The following is a 25,004-nucleotide window of genomic DNA, read 5'->3' on the forward strand; positions in this document are numbered from 1 at the left end:
CATCTGGTTAGGTAACTGCTCTGGGAGCAGTAAACTATAGCTATCTCCCTATTCAGCCTATATGTTCTTATACCAATTGAAAATGAAAGCTATTTTACTACTTGTGGATTGCTGGAAATTTTGGATTTAATATTGGAAATGAGTAAACTGGTAAAAAAAAATTTCAGACCTCTAAGCAATACAAAAATCTAATGTTAGATATAGTAACCATGGAGCAGACTTACAGGACATGGGGTCTAATGGGGTTTTCCATTCACATACAAGTAGCATGCAGCTTTTTTGTGGCATGCTGTGCCGCCAGAGTATCAGTTTTTATGGGGCTTGATCCCTACAACCATTACTAATTTGACCTCCTCTTGTTTCCAGTGACCTGGAACTGCTTGCATGCTAGCTGCAATTAAGAGCGGCTGTAGGTGACATAGAGGTAGAAGTACACAGGTGATTAATTTGAGTGGCCATACAGAAAGAAGATAAAACTTATTCTTGTAAAACTGAGTGATTTTTCTGCTAGTCATAAGGTCATTAAAGTCAAACATTGATGGGAAAAGGTTCAGTAACACAGGAAGTATTGCCATGTAGTTAACAGAACGGAGTGTATGATCATTTAGCTGCTTGTATTAGTTCTCACAACAAATTTTAAAAATTATTTTTATAATCTTAGTAGTAATGATGTTTGGAAAGAAAGTGTTAAAATAAAACTTTGCTCTGAGTTGCCCCTATTCTCTTTCTCAACACACTGAGTCTGTCTGTCCACTATACCTGTTATATGACCTTTTGGTCACTGTTGACACAGAAAAATGCACAAACTATGTTTTAAAAAACTTGTTAACTAGATTGTCATTGGTCCACCTGCTGTGTGTGTGTGAGAGAGATATGCTCCAGTTGTTCCAGTTCTTTTTCATCAGTTTTCAGAAACCAATGGGTGTTCTGTTGCAGTATTACAAGATGTGTGCAGTACTATTTATAGAAAGATCTGGGGATGAAAAATCAACTCATTGGATATCTCTTGCTGCAAAAAACATTACAGAAATTATTATGACGTGATCTGTCCCAAAGGATGAAGAGGTGATTTTTACATAATGGCAGTTACTAAAATATATGAATTAGCTTTTCATCACAGTTTATCCATATACCTATCAAAATATGCCAGCAAATAGCCATTGATATAAGAGATTAAATTCCTTTTCTGATTGTCAACAGCTAAATGTTGGTCAGTGTCATACTTTTTCTGAATTTGGACCTTTGACATAAAACAGCTGGCATTAGCAGTAGGTCTTGATGGGTGCAATTCTGATGCATTAAATAACAGATTGCACTTGTCCCGGCCTTCTGCCAATAGCTAATTCAGTCTCTTCTCTTCATTCACTTGCCCTCATCAAAACCTGTGCTGGAGAGAAAACTGTCCACTTGAAGTCTAGAACTTATTTTTCTGTCCTTTCCTTATAACTCTTCAGAGTTCTTGAGAATGGTGGCAGAGCAAAATCTATTTTACATAGATAGTACTTTGAACTGTTTCACAAGAGCTACATTAGTTGGGTTTTTTTTTTTCGGAAGAATCTTCAGAAAGAGTTCCAGTAAACTGGAGATGTGTCAGCAGGTGTGAAGATCCATTGCTTTAATTTTCTGGTTGTTAATTTGTTTTTGTTTTTTGAAAAGGCCACGTCTATAGCCATGGTTGGAGTTAAGGGTGTGGGTCCAGGGACAAGCAGAAGAGTTAGCATAGGGAGGTCGTGACCTGTGCAATGATTGGGTGAATATGAACCAATTGCACTTGTCCCGGCCTGCCTTATGTACACAGTGTCAGCATGTTCGTTTTGCTGGAAGTGAAAGCTGGCTACATTTTACTGTTTCACAAGTAGTTTTGGTTACTGAGACACTTTACAAGGTGTAGATAACAAGCAATGTTTAACTTTGTGCACTGCAATACTGGCATGCCTATCTGCTTTCTCTTTTCCTTCCCCTTCCCATTACTCTTCTAAAAGAGAATTTGGGGAATGGTTATCGCGTGAGATTGCTTCTCAGCTAGTTGTGCAATGATGGATACTTACATCGTTTAAAGTCTGACATGCAGCTGGACTAAAGGGTTTTTTGTGCACGTAACATGCTGGCATATTTTAGTGTGTCTATCAGTTTTGTCTATTGTTGTGAAGGCCAGCTGTCAAAAATAAAATTACCATGTTTGTATAAATTTTTTTTTAAGTCTGATATGTCCTTGAAATTTTACACTTATAAGGTCTGAAAAAGTCTTTAAAAATTTGTTAAGGCTGCCCATGTTCATATTATTAATGAAGATGTTTTCTACTAAAGGAAAAAATCTCACCCAGACTAAACTTGATCACTGTGAACTCTGTACTTTTTAGAGTCGACATATGATTACCCTTCTAAAGTGAAAAAATTGCCCTTTGTTGTGTAAAAGGGTTTTCATAAAGCTGAAGCTGAAAAGACTTTGAAACTACACTGGCTGAGATAGTGAAGAACAAAGAGACTTGACTGGTGACAACTGTAGGATGATCTGGAGTTGGGAGGAAAAGAAGTCCTTCAAATAAATGCAGTCCAGCCCCACCCTTCAGAAAAGGGACATAAAGCAAGAGTAATAGATTTCCATATGGTGCCTTAATTGCACTTTGATATAAATCCTTGCCTAAAGGTAACAAGTAAATTTATTCAAACCTTTTCCCAATTTGCACTAAAATATTCAATTTTTGCTGCTATTCACAGAATACTTTTTCTACTGTTACAAAGATTTTTTTAAAAGTAACAAATTGTGCTTTATTGCTAGACAAATAACTAGATAAGAGAAAGCAGAAGTCAGTATTATTAGAGAGGTTTTAACTAGCCTATACATGCAGGGAATGAGTTTACAGTAGTAAGAGACACAGGGGCATTCTTAATTGCACACGGTGTCAGATATGTAACAAAGATATTTTTATTTGACCTTGAAAACATTTATGTGTTGGCAAGAAGGCCCAACAATTAGGTAAAAAATTGTTAAAGGGGTTTGGAAAGTGAAGAATTTTGTTTTGTGAGAACTGTATCGAACCCTGATACTACATTTAAATAAACTTTTCAGGAAAGAAATTGCTTGTCTTTGACATAAATCATGTAATGGACTGGATTTCATGTTGAGTCTGTAAAACTGACTTACAGGCCATTAAGAAGCCAATATCTTTTGTCTTGGGTGCCGCAACGTTCTAGTCAGGGGCAATTAACTATGGAGCTGACAGTGTCCATGATAGACAAACACCTTGAGGTACGCATGACAAGTTAATAGTTTACAGCCTCAGCATGAAATCAAGCCTTGGTAAATAGGATTCCTGTAGAAACGGGGTTCTGCAAAAGTATTAATGAATGGTTTGTGTCTTTTTAGATGTCAGCAAGATAATAAATGATAAAGTGCTGAAAGACCTGCATTTCTAAGAACCACTGCACGGCTAAAAATTGGGGGACAATGTGGCTCGAGATGAGGTAATGTAAAAAAAATATAATGGACTGCTTGATTTCTGTTAACTCTTCCCTTACAGTTTGCACCCATGAATGCAAATGTCTTCTATAGCTCATTTGCATCATATCCATGTTGAATTAACTGCATGAAATGAATCAGGGTAGTAGGAGGTTGGAAATTCTTATTAGCAGTTTGTAAGATCCACAAGAACATATTTTTCCCTCAAGATTAATAGCATCAGTTCATTTGCAAAATGCCATTTATCCAACCTGAGTAAATAACCCTTTCTGTTGAGTGTTATTGTTGTTACATTGTCCTGGCACAGATATATTTGTAGTAATATTATAAATGGTGCGACTGTTGGCCATAAAATATGCAAAAAAAAAAAAAGAATGTTTGCATGCATGAAATATGTGCACTTAACTAGGAGGAGAAGAGTGGGGACGTTGGTGCAGCGGTTGTGACCAGGGTAGTGATTTGTGATATGGGTGTCAAATTGCACTGGTCCCAGCCTGCTGTTCCCAGGTCTGATCAGCCGCAGACACCAGCTGTGCGAGTGGCTGTTTGTTTCTGTTGTCCCTTCTTCTTTTTGCCCCTCAAGTTCCACTCTTTCATACTTGTTTCTGTGCTCCATTGCACTACCATGTATCCACTTCATTGTGTTCCTCATTTTGCTAGTCCTCTCCCCACCAGGCTTTTATTTTTTTTTTTTTTTTATTTTTTTTTTTTTTGACCCTGCCACTTTTAGAGTGACGATGTCCCTTTTTCCTCTGCCTTGCTAGGAACCCCTTGGCAGTCACCTATTTCCTTTATCTTCAGGGAACAAGAATGCATGTCAAAGATATTTAAAATTAAATCAGATCTCTGGCTGTGGAAGATTGCTGCATTGTGGAAAAAGAAAGTAGGTGACAGAATTATTCCAGCGTGTCTATGGTTACATCTTGCTCAGTTCAAGTATCTGTGGAGAGAGAAATCAGTGTTGCAGAGATAAATTCCTACTGGTATTCTGGACAGTACGCATTGAGAGAGAAAGCTTTGTATTTGTAATGTTATTGCTTTTACCTGGAATGGGGTAGGAGAAAGCAGGCCAGCCAATACAAAAAGCTGGTCTGAGAACATCAAAGTTTGGGCCTATCTGCGAACTCTAAGCCTTGCTATGCAGATGATAGACCACAATGCATCTTATCAACTGCCATGTCTGTATCTACAGCACTCTCTCCTCGAACCTATAGGTTAGGAGACTAAACTGACCACCTGATGTTTACTTGAATATAGACCTTTGCTGACACCAGTGAGATTTAACGTCTTTATGCATTGAGAGAGCCTTCACTCAATCAGCAAGTAAAACAGCTCACGAAGCTGTCAGTGTAGCAGGCATGTGGAAGCACAGATGAAGTAATGCATGTTTTTATGTACAGAAACCTTTAGATGCTTGTTGCAGCCACAGTTCTATCTTATGACAGTCATCCGATGTGGTAGGTGATAGTATATCTTTTTTCTGTGATTGGTGGTCAGGGTATGCAGCTGCAAAAAACAAATGACAGTTTTCTGGCAGTGAGGAATTTGTTCGTTAATCTGAAAGCTCTTATCTGTCATTAATTAGTGTAAGATTTAAAGAAGCATTTTTGCCTTTACAAAAACATTCCTTTTCTTTTATGAATTATGTTACTAAGTCACCCAGTTTGAGATGTAGACATATTCCATCTTCTGGAACCATCAAGGCCCTTCTTAAGCAGAACAAGCTCTAATTTTGGCAGAAGTCTGTGAAAATGCCATCTACTGTGGATGCAGCGTAGTTGCTTGGGTTGTGATTTGTGCAATTTGCCTGTTTAAAAAATCCAAATTGCACTTGTCCCGGCCGACATTTCTACGATGCTGTCAGCAAGAAGACCTCATTGGTGCAGGAATTGTATTATAAACCGAGACTCCACACAATTCAAGTGGTTCAGAGGACAGTTGTGGACAGAGTGTTGGGTTAAATTTTAAAGGCATTTTTGTTCAGGTGTTTGAGGTCATGGTTCGTGAAACAAAAGCAGACTGGTTGATTTCCCTACCACAGCCCCATTAAGTAATGACTGGATTTTAGCGAGTCATAATATGGAGGCTTATTTTAACTCTTAAAGTACAGATTAGTTGCCCCTGCATAGTTCTTCAATATTAGAATAGATGGCAGAAAGAATAAAAAAGGTTTTGTCATTAGCAGCAAAACTGGTGCCTTTTTTGATATTACAAAGAAAAAAGGCAGAAAATTGTATGACAAATGATAGTGATGACAGGTAGGAGTTAGAGTCAACATAGTTGTTAATTCATGCAGAATTCTCCATAGATATTTGGTATTAATACTTTAAGTTCGTTTTTCTCATCATGTACAAACATGAGGATGGGAGTGGTGGCATTGTCTCTATCTCTTTATCTGATTCAGAATGAGAGTGAAGGAAACTGTGAGCAAGGTGAAAAAGGAGGGATCATCATGTAATATATTAAGGTCTTATTTCTTGGACTTGGCAGCATTTCAGTTGTAACATATTTTTGTTAACAGTTTCAGGCATGGGACTGAACAAAAGATAACAGTAATTGTTGTTTGTACTTCAAGTGCTATTTAATAAAGTTGATTTATATTGCGCTTTACCCCACCATGCAGACAGGCTCAAAGCTCTGTACAAAAAGAAAGCTCATGCAGCTGGTCTCATAAGCAAAGGATTGTTAGCCCTATTGGTGCTGTTTTAAAAAAAAAGATTCTGTTGATCTCTGAATTTTTTAATTTAATGCAGTAAAACCGCCAAAATAAAACCTTCCCTATTATGACCTCCATTTAGTGAAGACTCGAAAGAGTTTTCAGACATATTCCACTTTGTAAACAACATGTCTTACACAACTACATATCCGATGTCACTTGCAACCAGCATTTTGTGCTCCATTACAATTTTTTGCAGAAGTTGGCTATTGAAAAAAAAAAGTACATTTAAAGTAGCCTATTTCTAGCCAATGTGTTTACCTATATTATGATTTTCTGCAGTTATCACGTATTATAAATTAAGTACATGAAAGAGACTGCTTGCTTATACAGCCATGTCAACTCTAGTCATATCTGCTACCTGCCTGAGATGAATTGACCCTGTAATGATCATATAGTCTCAGCGCTGAAAGTGTTATTGTTCCAGACCCAAAAGACCGAAGACAGGTGATGCTATCAATGTCAAATATTTACCAACAGTGTCATTGGTTGAACAATTTCAGTCACAATATTAAAGATATACTAAGATTTCTCTTCAGTCAAATTTTAAGAAAAGCACTTATTCTTTAGTTGTCCTTATTCTTTAGTTTTGAGGTATATGTATAGGCACAGTTATGCATAATAAAACCTAGTCAAAGTTTATGCAGACATTTGGTTAACCCTCTGATAACTTAATAAAAGTATATAAGTATTACAGAAGACTGTGAAGATAACAGTTGTTGATTTTTTTTGATTTTTTTATTATTATTATTATTATTGCTGCTCTCAGGTAAAGAGGCCAAGAAACCTTTACATTTTTTGGAAAGGAGAAAGCTTGAACTTTGCAATAAAAGTAATTAAAATCGCCTTCCCTGGCAAAGCCACGATTGCGGCTTATCGTGCTTTAAGGGTTAATATAAAGCAGGTGTTGCTGCTCAGGCATTTTTTTTTTAGCCTGGGCCAGGTTGATTCAACTTGCAATGTTGGGATGATGTGGTCTTAGTGGGATGATGTGGTCCTGGTGGGGTTGATTTGACTAGGGCAAGAGGTCAGTATAGCAGGAGTGGTGTAGTCTTTGGGAAAAAAATGAGTACATGTATTGCTGACTCTTTATCAGAACACAGAAGTTGATTGCATTTTATTCAAATGTTTTCCAGTTCGTGTGTTCATAAAAATAAAATTTTTGAGACCAACTGTTTGTGCTTTATTGTGATTTTTTGCAGAAATCATATTCAGAAATAAAAAATAGTCCATTTTAATAGCCCATCTTTGTCTACCAGGGTATATGCGTATTGATCAGTTGCTCTACTTGTAGAATTAGTTCCTCTATAAATCTTCACTCAAGTGCAACAATAGAAGAACAAGCATGACAAAGTGAAAGCAGAAATGACGAAGGGAGATTTTTGTATTTCTCTCACCAAAAATGTTAACATCTGTTCTACATATTCTATTTCAGAATTACAAAAATTATCAAAATGTTTTCAACACCTTCAGAGAAGTATGCACTCATTCAGCACTCACTAAACAAATTTCACGCATATGTTGTTTTCCAGACCTGTTTATTATATATATATTTTTATCTTTTGTCCACCTGGTTGCTTCATGTAAAGACTGATTCAGTCAGCAAGTTAACATGTTTTTAGGCATTTTTTTTTTTTACTGACAAGCAACACCTTAGACAAAGACTTAAATGATGTACTAATCATAGAAATGCACAACATAATGGAATGTCATTTTCTTAATCTGAATGTGCATTGTTTGCGATAAGCAGATATAAATAAATCTAAATCAGTGGTTTAAAAATTTTGTGCAGTCTTTTGTTCAAATGAGAAATTTGTAGTGCTGGCCATCAGAGGGTAAACTCATGTTTGAGAACAGTGGAGAAAGGCTTCAAAGAAATGCAAACATTAAAAAAAAAAGTACCATGATGAAAAATCAATAAGAAAAAGTCTTATAATCTATAAATTAGAAAAACATCGGAATCCTCAAAATTTGGCTTGCAACTGAAGTATAAAAGCAGTGGATGATGCCGCTTTGGTCCAGATGACCTGCTTTATTAGTTGCCTTCCTTTATTTGAATAAACAGGTATATAGACTTGTGGAACTCGCCCTATGACAACAGGGAGCTCTTGTGGTGGAAGGGGCAATAATTTTTGTAAGTGGTGCTATGATGGTATTACTACTTTTGGCAAGCTGCCTTCCTCTTTCTTACTGTATTTAGCATTATTTTCACTACTCGGCATTGAAACAGGATGATTGCTTGAGCAGCTAATCCCTATTCTTATCCCTACCCCAAAATATAAATGACTTTAAAGAAACTGAGGAATACAGCTTACAGAGTATTAGATGTACTTGCTTTACTTCTTAATATGCACAAATGACAGTAGGATGAAAATTACTTTTTGAGGCCTTTAATTATACAGACATAAGATGAAAAAAAAGCAAAAGAGAAAAAGTGCCTTTGGTTTCCTGTAGGTACTACAGGAGATAATACAAAGACTTTCAGTTCTTGCATATTGGTCACAGTGAGGTAAGAACTAAGTATTGTTGAGCTAGACTAAGAAATGTATCAACAAAAAGTCGTGTGTTAAGAACATTTTCACTATTAGTCGCCATCACTTCTTATGTGTAACAGCAGAATGCTTTATTTTTGTATTTGGGTGTATTTTAAGGGGTAGAACGGGCAACTAGTAAACTGTACTTGTGTAAAATATCAGTGAAGAAGGAATGGATCATAGCGCATACTAATTTGTAGCCAGAAAGTAATCTTTTACATGTAAAAAATATTTCTAATCACCTAAAAAAAAAAAAAAGTTTCAGGGATGACCACTACCTTCAAAATAAAGCATTGGCTTAGATGTAGTTACTAGATTATGGGGATGGGGAATGTAGCTATTTGAGTTTTCAAGTTTGCAAAGGAATTGTCTCCCTCATTCTATTGTCCATCCTACACAGCATTTTCCTAATTGTCAATGAGCTTGTTTTCTTTTAATTTGAGCAGAACAGTATTTTTGTTATCTCTTAAAGGGTTTGAGAGAAGCAGTCAGCATGAAGTACTCTTTTGTGTAATGTTTAAGTTGTGGGTATAATTCCTTGTAGAACCTTAGATATGTAATGAAACATAGCTGAATATTTTAATGTCTAAATAATACAAGAAAATACTCAAAAAGAGAATGATGATAATGGTAGCAGCAAGCTGAATCCTTAATTTTGATGCCAGTAAATTTCATTATGTGGAAGAAATGCAGTAATGTTTGTAAATTTTATAAAAGGGAAGTCCTTGTCTGTTTTAACGGGCTGCTCTTGCCTCCGTGCTTTATTAGCTGTACACATGAGCTTGCCACCTGATGGCCTCAACAGGGGAGAGAACTTCCACCAGACACACTAACTGCTACCAAGTCTGTAAATGTGATAATCATACCTGTAAAATGGCATGCTTGATATCTTACATGAGGAGTGAAAATAATTACAGCAATATTTTCTAAAGATTTTAAAAATGATTACAAAGAATTTTCCTGATGTTACAATCAGCATTAAGGGAAACCCTGATACCAAAAACCATTGACCAAAAGTCTGGAAAAGGAGCTGCACGTATAGTTATGAACATGAAAAAGAGCCTTGGCTTCCTCTTGTACACAGATCACACTTGAACAATTTACAAAACATTTTCCCCCCTCGAGAAATTGTATAGTGGTACTGAGAGTTGCCACAAGGGTGTACATTGTGTGCGTGCGAGGCATCGGCACCTGCACTGCCATGGCAATGTACCTGTGCCTAGTAGATGCAAGCAGGCGTGTCAGAAATTTTAAGAGGTCACATTTGGTACTCACTCAAGATCAAGGGAAGGAAACCTTGTGTTGCTGGCATAAAAATGCCAAAAGACCGACCGGCTACTTGTACATTGTTTTTCTAAATCACTATGCAAATCACAAACCACTGGCAATGCACCCAATTGCCTTGACTATTTTCTTTTCACGTTTACTCTTAACAAAACTATGCATTAATAAAAGCATGCACTCACTTGCATTCATGTTTACAAACTCATTGTACACTTAACCACAAGCAAAATGGAATGCTTAATGGGAACTGATAATTACTAAACGGTCTAGTTAAACATTCTACTCTTTAAAAAAAATCTGTGGTATCACCTCTGCATGCATAACGGATGAGTAAAATTCAAATATGACAACATGCTGCAGTTTATTGCAGTACACACACCTGCTTTCCAAGTTCACCAGATTTTTAGTTAGCCAACTTGCAATCTAATCATATCAGCAGTCTTAATTTCAGTCAGATGCACTCAAGTAGGCTAACTACTGTATACAACACACATTTATTCATGATCTTGTACGCAGTGTCGGAGGCACCATCAGTGTTTTTCTCAGTCATTTCGCACATTGTTTTTTCTTGTATGTGACAGACTCTACTTCGTTGCATCCATTTCCTTTCCTGTATCTCCTCTCTGATTTAGATTATTTTGACAACATTAGTTTCCCACCTCTTGTGTAAGATTCACATTATTATTAATTTCTCCTTTTCAAGGTGTTCAGCTTCATTATTTTCACCCTCTCCTTCCTATCTAATTTAGTTTTTTTTTAAAAATTCTAGAACAAAAATTTAAAAACTAGAAATTGCAAAGGCCAGTGTGAAAAAAAAAAATTCGAAATCTCACTACTCCTATTCTTCTGGCACTTAAAAAAACGAAAATTGTCTTGATTAACCTGCATAAAATAGAATTTCAATGCATATATAACATAGGAACAATTTGTGATAATGTTAAATAAAATTTTAACACTTGCTGCAAGGGCTTAGCAAAAATTTTGGTAATCTAGCAATACAGACTGGGCAAGCAAAAACTGGAGCATTGCAGTTTTACAATATTTGAGACATTTTAAAGTCGTTGATACATTTCAAATGTAAGATATAAAAAGAGACATTGATCAAAACATAAATAAACCCATTTAGCCTTAATAAAACTTTCTATCCATTTACTACTACCACCAGCTGAAGCAGTTCATACATGCATATTTCAAAAGTAATAAAAAAGCAATTTGCGTAGAAAACAGACCAAACCAGGCTTACAATTACCAGCAAGAACGGGACTTTCTAAAAATCAGTAAATGCTGATGTAAACCACAAAAGGGATTTCCCAGAGTTTTGGAATCTGTTAACTCATTTGAAAATAATTTTCCCCTCTGGTTTGCCTCTAAGACGATGATCTGGCAGACTTGTACCCAAAAGTCTATCACACAAACCATCTACATTTTCCCTGATTGCATTTTCACTCTGGTATTTAAAAAAAAAATAAATGCTGTGCTCCTTGAAGAATACACTAAACTAAATTAAAAAAAATTCTAATGTCAAATAAGGACATTCAAAGTGAATACAAATTTGCATCAAGCTAACAAAAGGATTACTGACATTTTGTAGTTTATGTTACTTTTCTTATTAATTAGTTGTCATCAGTAATCAATAGTTATTTCAGGTATCCTTTTCATGACACGAGATAGGCATTTATAACCAAAACTTTTTACTAGGAATAGGCGTACTTACATATTTGCTATAACACAAGGAGAAACTGCCTAAAATTTGCTCATAGTCCTTTAGTTGTCAACTGACAGTCTTTCTACAAAAAATTTTGTGGAAAAATGTACAACACTGACATAATTGTAGTAAGAGAAATTCTAGAAAATCTATTCAATTTTCTCTCTGCCAATAAGACTCGACTGAGAAGTGTCATGTTCAATGTTCTTTGGATCACCTACTGTGTCTGAACTTAGGGGTGTCATCTCAAGGTTTCAAATTTGCAACCTCTTCACTGTACATAGTCACACAGGAGCTCTTAGACTGCTTTGAGGGGGTAGGCGACATAAAGTTTACCAACACATCTCTATAAGGCATAATCTATTGTGAACTTAAACAAGTTTTACAAAACTGACCATAAAAATGACAAGCTCAGCTTGTAATATCACAACATTATGCAAGACTTTGCAAATGAGCAGACTGGAACTAATTAAAAAAATTGTTTTAAAAAAACGCTACATAGGTCTCTCACATATTTACAACTGTAACTTGGGCAATAGAAAATAATTGCATGACCATGATAATCCTGTTTCTAATGACAGGCAGCAAATACCATGTAGTATGGGAAGAGAGGATAGAGGTGAGTCATATTTAATTGTCCACTACTCAAAATGCTTTTCAGGCATTTCTGTACTAATACACGCTGCACTGTTAAATTATGTGATCTTGAATATTCCCTTCGTTCTGACATCCAAGTCATTAACAAAGCAGGAAAGCCGGCTTTGGACTTCAGAGGTGCAACGTTTTTCCTTCAACAAGTGTATTTTGATGTTACAACAGGAGTAACTAAGGTATCTTGCACATCAGTGATGGTGACTGTGGAGCTGTGCTGATGATTGTGTGAGGTCAAGGCTATACACAGCTACTGCAGTTGGGGGAAGGAGGTGATGTACAGTGATCATTTCTTTTTCTGCTTTCGTGTGTTTCTTTCTCCTTCTTCTGCTGCTTCTGCCGCTTCTTGTCTTCCTTAGCTTTCTGCTTCTGCCGAAGGCTGGACACCAGTTTGTATGTGAAGAAAGCTGCACACATAAACAGTGACACACATTACCTCCTCGTGGTACAAGAATAGCATGGGCACACAGAAATTTTTATTTGCAAGGCAAAGACTTTCCAGCAAACTAGTATTAATGATCTAGCTTAGCTTGAGTTTCAATATATTTTTCCCTCTGATGAGTTTTATAGAAATAAAAATAACTCTTGCTGCTGTATAAACCACCTGTCACAGAACCCTTCTCATGCAGTCATCAGATGATGTAACTAAATACTGGCTTCTAGTTTTGCCATTGGGCACCAGATGTTCGCCATTGCTAGCTGACTACAAATGTCTGCCTCATCTTTTTAACTCATTGTCATGTTTAGTTAGGTAGTTGACCATTGTGGCTGGAGGTGGAATGGGTACTTAGTGATACTAAAGACATATTGTTTAGAACAATGGTATGGTGGAATCAATAGATGATATACGCGTCTAACCCTTGCACGCCTTGTTCGATAAAGTGCGCATCGCGTTAACGGGGAGGAGGGACAGCTCAGGTGGTCGAAAGATGAAGATACTAAGCTGGATGGGGCTGCAGTCGGATGAGGGTGGGAGAGGGGAAGATACAAAGAAAAGGGTCTGCGGACCAACAAACGATACTCCTGCAGCGCAGAATAAAAACGTTCTGTTGCTACGTTCTGTCTGTCAGATTATCTTGCTACAGACTGCGCGGCACTCACCTATCAGGCCCCCAGAGAGGAGGGTGAAGACGAGGAAGAGCATCAGATTGGTGGCGTGCGTCTCCTTGCCGCCTTTCACACTTGTGTCGTTGCTAACACTATCGCCATCTGGTATGTTCTCCATGTTTCACAAATAAAGAGGAAGCGTACTTGTACGAAACCGCTGCTAATATTCGATATCCGGTGTGAAGACAATTAGCAGTGTTTTTGCCACCTGTCTATTCAACGGACACTTTCACACTTCGTCAGCAGTCGCTCGGCTCAGGGTGCCATATGCTGCCGAAGATACGTCAGTTTGAACAGTTACGCCTCGTGACTGTCGTGAATGCGGATTTCTCTTGTCAATGGGATCCAGTCCCTGCCAGCTGGCAACTGTGATGTGCCTTCAGTACCGCGGTGCAGACGAATTTCTCTGGTAGTGCAAGTTGTTGACGCGGACGTGCGCAATGGTTTTGGCGAGGCTGGCGATGTGACGAACTATAGTTTCTCCTCGCGTTGACGTGGTAAGGTGACCGAAAGAAGGGGGTTGGGGTCAGCATGGAGGAGGAGGCAGAAAAAGAAGTGGGGGTTAGGGGCGTAGAAATGACAGCATCGTGGCAGTGTCGCTATCTGCCTACGTGGTCTGGAGATAAAAGTCGCAAGTCCACGTGGAAGAAACGCAGGCCCTCTGCCCCTCCCCCTTCAGAGGTATGACCACATGCCATTACCCACGCCCGAGGCGCTCCGTAACAACCACCCCCCTTTCACTGTCCCAGGTGTACGTACCCACCCAATCGTGTGTCAGTCACTGGAGCCGCGGGCACAGCGTTAAACACAATATTCTGGAGCTGTGCGCCGTCACCAAACCTGCTGACGCTAGGCTCACGGCTGTAATTTAGAGCCCGATGGGGACCACATGCATCCGCTAGCAGCAGACAGCAGTGCTTCGATCCATCTGTTCTTCTACCCACACACGTAAGTCAGGCCCTTACTGAGTCTCAACTCGTCCTTCACCTCAATCAACATTCTTACATTATGTGCTTAGGAACTTTTCTTAACCCATTATCTAAACAGTTCTGAACGCCATTTAGTATTTTTTCATTTTACAAGGAATTTCCATAAGGGCCTTTTACGGTGAACGCCTTGAATGTTGGTATAATGTTCACAGGGAAATGTCATTTTAATTGGGGAGTTAACATGGTGTATAGTATGTGTGCACATATGATCTCATGAACCTAGGTCTTTTTACTTTCAATAACACAAAAAAGTGATGAGAGGAGCCACTTATCTGCAAGTCAGTCACGTAAAAGTTACAAATGTCTAAAACTGAAATATTAAGAAATCATTGCATGATCAAGATGTTGTCTCAGTGAAATAAAACCAGTGGAGCAGTGAAAACTTGCGCACTGAAATATTGAAGTGGTGCCAAAAACACAAAAAAATGGCAGTGTTCTGCAAAACCTGGTCCCCTGACCTGTCCGATGTACAATTGACACATAGTTCCAAATACAGCTGGAGAAAAACTGGTGACAACTGGAGAAAATGTACACAAAGAAAAGGCTATGATACTTAAAAGAACTATAGATAGGATTTTAATTCACAAGTGGAATAAGAACCCTAGCAGCCAAATTTATCAAATGCAAATACTGCCCATGAAGTTTTAGTGCCAAGATGTTATCGTCTTTTAAAATTTTGCATTTAAGGAAAACACTCTTCAGATGCTGTGGGGAAGGCTTCTGCTCTCAGTTCACTGATGCATGACTGATTTATTCTGACCACCTACTGCCTGAAGGGAGGATATTTATGACAGAAATCTAAAGCACAGTAAACTCAAAGGGAGCAGCAGTATGCTTTTTCTTCATCATAGCTTGTACGCACAGGTGAAAATTTGCATAATCGTGTGTGTGTGTGAGAGAGAGAGAAGGTCAGCAGCGCATACGAGACAGATTGAAAAATAGAGGAAAAATATTTTCACTTCAGGTCAGATAGCATCTGAGACTGGCAGATCTAATATGGCCACTGATTCACTAATGTATTTTGTTGTTTTATTGGTCACATGGTAATGAAATCTAAACTTTTTTGAAAATTCATTTTCTTGCCAGATATGTGTTTAAGAAAAAGTCTGGTCCTTACAAATGATAGCCCAGACAATTCAGTGTTTCTCCCTAAACCCCTAAAAAAAAGATCACCAAAATGTCATTTTTGTATAAATATACATTGAGCAGATGTAAATAATATAGTATGCTGATATAAATTAGAAAAGTCTCTAAAAGATGAAAGGCACACATTGTACTTCAAGACATTCCATCAGATGAGGAAAAGCAAGAGATGAATAAAGTTGCAAAATCATAATTTTTTTTATCCATACATTAAGATACATTGTTGCATCACATACTAGAAATAAAAAGGTATATGAAAGAAAACAGTAACAGGAAATAACTTCTGATGTTTAGTTCTTTCAGTAGATCTCTGCTTGCATAATTTGAAGAAATTAGAAATAAAACTTTGTACATGCAAACATGAGAGCAATGTTTCATTTGTGAGGATCTTGAAGTTATTCTTTGGCTTTATTGGTTTAGCTTTATGTGGAAATCAGCTTGCATGTACCACTGATATATTTTGTGCTCCCGCCAAAGAGTACACTTGTCAATAAAAAGTTGTTATTTCTTGTACTGAATTACAAAGAAGCAATAAGCAGCAACATATACATGTATATCCATAGCCACGAAGTAGGGTTTGCTCAAAACCATGTAAACATCATAACAGTTAATTGATGCAGCATAAAGGGAGCAATGCTGCAAACTATGCCCCATAAAATAGTGAGTGATAAATACTAATCTTGTATGAACACTTGCATAAACATATACTGGAAATAAGGTGATAATATTAATAAAACCCTGCGATTTCTTTATGAAATGCTACATTCAAGAATGTTAACCATTATTTTGAAGTCACTAACAGATTTACATATTAGCAACCATTGTTGCAGCATCATATACTAATGCTTCCATTTGCAGTGTGTTAACAACTTCAAACTTTCGTTTTAAAACGTATATACAATAAGTTTGTAGTCGACAAGGAATGGTTAAGAGAGCGTATGAATTACACAGTTACCCAAGAGTTTCTGATTTATTGTGATACATGCTACCTACGATCTTAAGCACTAACACGAGTACATCCTGACTTTCTGACATAAGAAAGGTTTAAGTTAAAATGTTGGTGGTAAACAATGCAGTTTTCAATGGGCATTGACAGTCCATGACTTGATTTTAAACTCCCTAAATCACAGCGTGGCATACCCCATATGGCTATGCATTTATGTCTTCTAGACCCAACTTACCCACTAAAAAGATGATTATAATTGTTGGTATAATAAAAACACTGTTGTCGATATGTTCTTTCACTGGTCCAGAGCCAAAGTCGACCATGATGGCATAAAATGTTTAACGAAACTCTCGATAAGTCGCCGGTGTGGCAGACGATCACCGGAAGTTGATAAATGTGAAACTGGACGACGTGCAATTGAATCCAAATGAGAAGAATATAGTTTGAAGTTTATTTAATTTAAGGAACAATCCTTTCGCACGGCTTGTATAGCTTTCTAGGAAACGTTTTGATGTGTTGGTGAAATATTTTACAGAAAAATACAGTACATTAACACTAAAGGGGGTAAGGAACACGACACCTTACTGTTGGAGTGAACTGATGCTTTTGCTTGGCGTTGGCCGAACAGCAACAGTGGATGATAAGAGAAACTTCTTTACTGGCCATTCTGTTGTCTTCATGTTAAAAGTATTAAAGCTTTCGACTCCATGACCTGTCTCTGTTTAGGCATGGTACTAGTGTAAGGCAGTGATGCATACTGGTAGATTGGTTGCAGACACACAATAACACAAAAATAACACAATAACAACCAGGACTTTATAGCGTTAAAGGAATAGCACGAGAAAGGTTTGCATCCCTTTAAGTTTTTTTTTTTCTCCATCCTTTACAGACTTCATAATATGTTATTTGGATATCAGTACAACAATACAGAGAATTCGTTCTGTGGTGTACAGGGATGATGGCCATGTACGTCTCTGTACCTCATCTTACAACAAAGTGATTGACGTCTTGAGCAGCTGTTATCAATGACCAACTTTATTAGTGCCAGTGGGTAATTTAAACATGGGAAATTTTCTCAGCGACTATATATAAAAGTTCTAGTCACAAAATAAGTTTAAGGTTAAAAAAAAATGAGCAGGTGACTCAATCTAAAACAAAAAAAAAAAAAAACAAACTTAAATCTAGACCATTCTTATGCTTACCTACAAAATCACACGTCTACACACACAACTGACAATTGAGCTGGACTGCAGATGGCACAAACGATTTCAGGTGCCTATTCTACATACAGGTATAGCATAACGTTTATTTGAACTTAATAACAAAAATTTTCCCGTTAGTGCATGTATTGACAAAATGTGGGAAGTTTTTCTAATTGTTGATCACAAAAAGAAGCGAAATCCCTCTGTTTGATACCAATTATCATAGAACAGATATGGATAGTACTGTTCAGACTATATTGCTGTCACAGATTGCAGAACCACCATGCAAAACAAAAAAAGATAAAACTCAAAAATGGCTGATAGAAATGGCCCAAGATTGCTTTGACGACTGAAAAACTAGATTGTGCAGAAGGTGATTCTCGTTATCCATGTTTATCGATATGTTTGGCGTTTATATTCCATTTAAGCTAGCAATCAAAAACAGTGGGTATAACTACCTGAAGGAGTTAACAGTTCAACAGGTTTGCTATATATCACACTGGGAGCAACAGTACCATCTTTGATTCTGTTAAAGTCTTCATTTATTTCTCATGTTTTATTTATATTTATTCAAAAAAGTTCTCATTGCACAAATGTACAAAATTTGTTGAGGCATTAACATTATTTTATTAAGTTCCTTCAACAGTCAACAATGCTATCATCAGAGAACTTAATGAAATAGCTATTCTCCTCTTCTACATCTGTCAGTGTATATGATAAACAAAAAAAGTGTGATAGACTTGGCGTCCGAGTTTTTAGTTTAAATTCCCTTACATGAAATTGGTATAATAAATGCTATTCAAAAAACTTCTGATGCAAAAGTCTTGGTGACTGTGGGATCTAATATTTATTATACGGAAATAAATGTATAGCAAATATAGGTAGTCAAAAACAAGATTGATTCAAAAACTGGAAAAGTAGTTTAAGGGGTAGTCATATGTACATACACACATGCATCCAAGTACACACATTCCTGATGAAATTGCATGAAAATAACCATGAATTAATTAGAACTTTATTAACTTCATCAAAATATAAACAACAGTTGTAAACATTATGACATTCTGCAAAATTTGCAGCTAATAGTGGTTAATTAATGGCATTTATACCTTGTATACTAGGTCACCCTGAATCTATTCAAACAGAATTTAACCCTGCACCAAGGACAGAATAAAATATTGCTTAGAACTTAAAATCTACTCGAGTAATGAAAACAAAAAAACCCCAACCCATATCCACTCAAGATGTATGCAGAATACAGAAAAAATATGTTTACTTCTCACTCCCAATAACACAATAAAAAATACAAACTTGGAACAGAACATCACAGTGGGTTAAAGCCATTTAAAATGCCCTGTTCTTGACACTAGGTTAAGGCATGGAATAAATGGTTTGATAATGTAATGCCATGAAAATCTGTTGCATAAACTGAAGTGGTTTTTGGAACACACTACTTAACACAGTTCTCGACCAGAAAGCCAGAAGCAGAGGTTCCAGAAAATAACTTATTGGAAAATGTGAACGCCCACTGAAAAACTATTTACAAAAAGGTAATATAATCAGTAACAAGACACAAGTTGAAAAAGTCAGCAGATCTAGAATATAATCATCTTTATTAAAAGTTTATAAGTAAATCTTTCTCTTAAATTCATTTTTTGCTCATTCGTTAACCTCTTGCTTTTAATTAGAAAATCTCTACTGAATTTTGTGCTAGGTGAAACAATGGTCAATAGGTAAATCAATATTATCATCAAAGATAAGATATTGTAGTGACAGCAAGTAATATTATAACTTAGAAGCAAAATTTAGATTAATCAAACAACTCAATACAGAAATCTAGGAGTACATGTACACACAAAAGTTTTTCAAAAGGCTAATTTAAAAAAAAAAAACTTAACAACAGACTCGAAAAACATCAACTAGAAAACTACCCTAAGATGCAGGGATGCTAGATGACAAGTGTTCTTTTTCTCCTGTCATAAAAATGTTCCACAAAGTTTACCATTTGAATTTAAAACGCTGAACACTATCATCAAAATTATGTTAAATTCTTGAACGCATAATATATTTTGCCTACATAATCATCGTCACCACATACATGTTGGTGAGAGCTAAGCAGTCATCATATTCATGGAAACAAATATGCTTATTACATACACTCATCTCATTTGTGCAGATAAAATATATTTCATCACATTAATATTAATTCACACTAGCTGTGTGAAGGTTGGTGACCTACAGTCATGATAGTCATGCTAATGTCTGTTCATTGCTTTCAGGTTTATAACTTCTAATACACATTAAAATAACACTGAGTTCATAAGTATTGGGAGGTCTATGAATACGTCCCCTTCTGTACAGCGGCCATCTGTTGTCTTTCACAGAAAAAGAAAACTGGTGGTTTTGCTATAGTGGGCTCCTTGTTCTTGGTAAATGAAGCACATGCAGAAATCAGCAAGTAACAATTATATTAGGAACATTCCTTGCCTATGTTGTTCTTTGCATTATCATGCATACATATTAAACACTCCTTCCCTACCTTACAAGTCCTACCCCCAATCCACACAACAAACACATAACAACACACATAAGTGATTGGCTTTTAGTTCTACATAAACCTGAAGTATTAACATCATCTGAATTAAATAAACACGGGATCCACTCACGGGCATATAACTGCACCTCAATCAGCTGGTGCATACAGGAATGTACAAAAGGACACATGATCATCAATATTAGATACTAAAAATGTTATCCCTACATCTTCTTTAGACACTCAAATCTAGTCCCCCATCTCCACCATCTTATTTGACTTAAAATGTTTCTGCTGCATGGAAGCTTAGAGAAATGTTGTAATTAAGATATAGTCTATAATTTTACAGATATCGCCTACATTGATATGTAAACATCTTTCCACAGCATTCTTTCCGTCAGCCCACACAGAGAAAAAGCCCCTTGATGGGGCACTTTCAACAAATATAGTTAGACAATGAAATTGAAAAAAAAAATGAAAAAGGAGCTCTCAATTCTAAATAACACACTGCATTTATTTTACTTTAATTATGAGAAATTAAGCCAAGCCAAAAAAAAAAAAAAAGCACACAAACATAATTATAATGGATGTTAGTCTCAAACACAATGTTTCAGTGCTTTTAATCATTATTTATGCTTACTCCCTCCCTACCAACACAGAACTTTCCTTTGAAGTTGATCTTCACAAAACATCTTTACAATGGCATTTTCTTAAAAATCTGCTGAAGGCATAAAATTAAGAAGCTGGCTCTACTTACAAACCTTCAGCATTTCACTAAGTTTTGCATCAAGTGATAGTTATATTGTTTACTGCTGCAATCCTGACAATAAAAAAATGACATCTGACACAGATGCTTTTAAAGATCCTCCTAAAATGTGGCAAGTGAATGTAGACTAGATCACAAAGTAGTTCCAGCATTGTGGTGTAGTTAAACATAAGTTTGATATTGCATGAAAATAATAGGGTGGAAAGAGTACCACAAATACATTAGAATTTGAAGAATCTTCATCACAAGAGGGAGACAGGCTAATGATGCACAAAAAGGCATCAATACATAAAAACATACATGCAGAGGTAAACCTACTTATATGTATGCAAGCAAGACATAAATACCTAAAATCCTCCTTCTCTCTCTCTCTCAAAAAAAATTATCCACTGCAGAAAAACCTGAATTACTGAAAGGGAATGACACATAGCAATCATTTGCCTGCAATGACTTTCCCTGTATAGGTGCCAAGTTTAGAAGTATTTGTGTTGGTGATATGTGGTGGATGAAGGATTATAGAATGTTGTAGCATGCTATTACAGTGCTACAAACTGTTATCAGGGATCTAAGAGAAAAAATCCACAGGTGGAAAGTTGTTGCTATGTGATTCACTGGTGTCACATCCCATGCAGATGAAAGGAAAGCTCTCATGTCCACCATGACAATAAAAATGTGCTACCAGATGATTATCAGTCTTTCTACAAATCATGGTCAAACCATAGAAAACAAGAATACAACACTGACTTGATAAAATGTGGCAGCTACCATTGACCCCCACATTTTTATTTTGGAAATACCTCATTACTAATCTTTCATGTTACCAACTCCCAGCTACCCACAAGGCATCTTGATGACACAATGTCACACCTTTAAAACAGGTGGTGAGCTTTTTTTCTGCCTTCTGAACCATTTGGATATTTATAATATCATTTGTAGGACATACAAAAATATCAACTTAAAAATGAGCTCACAATATTTGTAAAGCTGTAGTTTCACCACAATGTGTGCAGCACATACACTCCAGCCTGCCTGGAACTGACAGTCCTTTGAGTCACCACAATAATGGCAGACAGGTTGCGGTCAGCCAGCAAGACGTGTCTGTCTTGTCATAAACTTATGTGTCCCATAATGGACACTCCTTGCTTGTCCCTCAAAATTTATGTTATTATTAAAATTCACTTAATATAAATTTTATGTTGGTATGAAAAAAAAAAATCCTAGAGTGACAACTAACTAAGCTGAGTTAACTCTAAATCTGCAAAGGTCAGCATGAATATGGATATGTGTCTGTATGTGTTTTTGCCAGTATGGATGCATGGGAATTTTTTTTTAGGTATTTCTAAAAGTCTTTAGCAGTTTTAAACCTGTTGAGAACAGAGAAGAATTTAAGGCTGAAAATCACCCAGGATGGTAATCTGTACACATAAACCACGTTGCTTCATCCTCACTCACACAGCACACATTTATCAAGATTTACAATGACATAAACTGCTCACTTGCATGAAACATCATTTTGCACCGGTGCTTGTACAAACAACCCTGAGCCATCTAGTAGGCACCACTATGATCTCAACAAGGCTACAGCAGATGAAAGACCTTTTTGAAAACTGTTTATCATGACAGAATTACTTTAAAGGTTTGATCTCCATGTGAGGAATATGCAGTTCTGATGATACATCCACTTCTTGCTGGTCATACATTAAAGTTAATGAAGTAGCCACTGCAGAATGAAACTGTATGTCCTTGAACAGCTTTGCCAGGGTAAGCTGAAAAAGAGACACACAAAAGAAATCAGTAACCCTCAAACAGGCATAAATACAAAACAGAAGTTGATTGTATGGATTTTGCAATCATCTAAGAGGAAGCATAATAAGGGATTTAAAAGAAATAAAAAGCTCAGTCCAGTCTCAATAAGACTCCAAGTTCATTAACATTTTTTAAAGACTTAAAACTGGCGTATATGGCAGCCATTTGTGCATGAATGGAGCATATTGTGCTTTTCATTTTGACAAGAAAACACAAGTAAATAAAGCTTGGTGGTCCTGTGAGATCAGGCAAGTGAAGTGAACTAAAAAGGCTGGTCAGAATAACTTAGATGCCCAAGGGTGTGGCCACTGTGTTCAGTTAATAGATTCTTTAAGACTACAGACTCTGTGGTGACATTTAGCCTTTGTGGGATATAGCACACTTGACAAAGACTTTGATGACCACACATACACACACAAACACATGAAAAGATAACTCTTTTTTGTACCTAAAGACGAGAGGTAGCATTCCTAAAGTGTGGTCCTAGAGCTATTTCTCTCAATGCTATACACTTTCCAAACTTTTGATGCATTTATCATAAAATATAAATAAAAATATAAAGTTCATATCTGAGAAATATATGAAAACAGGACTTTTTCTAATCACAGAAAATAATGACATTTGTTTTGTTACCTGTCCTTCGTTAGGCTGACAGGTGTTTGTGTAGATGGGGAAGTCACAATCACTGCCAAAGTGGTGGAACAGGAGAGCAGCTGAATCCTTGGGAATGAATCGCAGGTCTGGGCTGTCATCCTTGTTTTGCATTGTACGTAGGTTCAGCAGGTGTAGCTGGCAGGGCAGTTCTGTCTGGAGGGGAGAAAACCTTGGCCAAAATGCTAGAGGCAAGCTAGTGCCAGAGGCAACCCCACTCTTTGGCATCAAGAAAATGGGCTGTGTCAGGTACAGGGAAGACAGGTGTGCAGTCAAGGAAAGGTAGCCTACTGTCTGGATACTTGTCTGGAGACAAAGATTTGTTGATAAAAAATTTTTTTTGTAACCACTCATGTGAAGTTCAACAAACATGATAGTACAGAAAATGAGTCAGGCATCTCTTGAATCACTATATAAAAATCACCATATACAACAAATTTGAAAATAACTGAAACACAAAGCATAAACCTGCCTCCTTTTTTCTTCAACACACATATGGTAGCAGCAGCAGTCTCAAATGAAAGCCATTTTTTAATTTTAAAAAAAACAACAACAACTGAATATGTGCATCTTTGTAAGTCTTGAAAGTAATCTGACCTGAAGTGGAGTATCTCGTGTCTCAAACAAAAGGCGGAAGTGGTTGGGTGTGCGCCGGTTATCCAACACTCCCTGGCCCAGACCTCGTCCATCATCTTGGTTCAGCCGCCGGTCCAGCATCACATCTATCTGACCTGTTACCATAACCATGAAAAGAAACAAACATACTCTGGAAGTTCTGATTTTGTCCACAAATCAGATGATGTAAATCTGAAGATCTTGTCCTTTTATCCACCAAAACAGAAAAGTGAAGAATCTGAACGTAGTCAACACAAAATGCACATTTCTCTATGTAACTAGCTTAGGTACATCTTAAAATTTTATTTCTTCTGATTTAAAGATTTTAGTTTATAGGCTGAACCATTTCCCATTAAAAGGGGGAAACTACCTTAACTTAAAATGCAAACATCTCTAAATATATCACTTAAGCTCTTCTTGTTTCTAATCACCCCCAGTGAAGCATAAGGCCGCAACTACACGAAGCCATCATTTAAGCTCAGTGCAAGAAAATTTTCAAAGATAGGAGGCATGCAATGAATGTAAAATTTGGCGTACAGGCAAATTAATTGCGGCCCTATGCTCCTCAAGAAGTAACAAGGACTAAACTAAGCAAATTAAGTGCAACAGTAAAATATTTTTTAAGGACTGCGAATAGGGTTATGTTCTAGATAAACTGTGGGCATAAAAACATTTTGCAGTCCCACCTGGCTGGAGACAGGAAACTCCAAGAGCCTGTGCTGAGAGGATGGTGAGGCGAGACAAAGTATCCTGCACAAATGTAGCAGTTGACATAGGGTACACATTACCCTGCAAAGGGAGTTTGTCTAGTGTCTGCCGTCGCTGCATCTGCAGAAAAAATAGAGTAAGGTGTGAAGGCTTATGGTTTTTAGGTTAGATAACTGTATATAGCGGTA

General features: G+C 36.9%; 1 protein-coding gene and 1 long non-coding RNA gene across 2 annotated transcripts in view; one reads left to right on the forward strand and one right to left on the reverse strand.

Moving 5' to 3' along the window:
- Positions 1-7,697: 7,697 nt before the first annotated feature.
- The window catches only part of LOC112556419 (alpha-mannosidase 2x-like), a 33,426-nt gene continuing 16,119 nt past the window's right edge, over positions 7,698-25,004 (reverse strand). The window contains 5 exon segments of the mRNA XM_025225409.1: positions 7,698-12,757; positions 16,771-22,802; positions 23,476-23,799; positions 24,091-24,224; positions 24,795-24,936. Coding sequence (XP_025081194.1) covers positions 22,662-22,802; positions 23,476-23,799; positions 24,091-24,224; positions 24,795-24,936 — 741 coding nt within the window. The 3' untranslated portion in view covers positions 7,698-12,757; positions 16,771-22,661.
- LOC112556421 lies at positions 13,454-15,948 on the forward strand. The gene is made up of 2 exons (XR_003097729.1): positions 13,454-14,405; positions 15,134-15,948. It is a non-coding gene; the product is annotated as an uncharacterized LOC112556421 (long non-coding RNA).

This window comes from Pomacea canaliculata, linkage group LG2 (genome assembly GCF_003073045.1).
Source record: "Pomacea canaliculata isolate SZHN2017 linkage group LG2, ASM307304v1, whole genome shotgun sequence".
In the NCBI taxonomy this organism is placed as follows: Eukaryota; Metazoa; Mollusca; class Gastropoda; order Architaenioglossa; family Ampullariidae; genus Pomacea; species Pomacea canaliculata.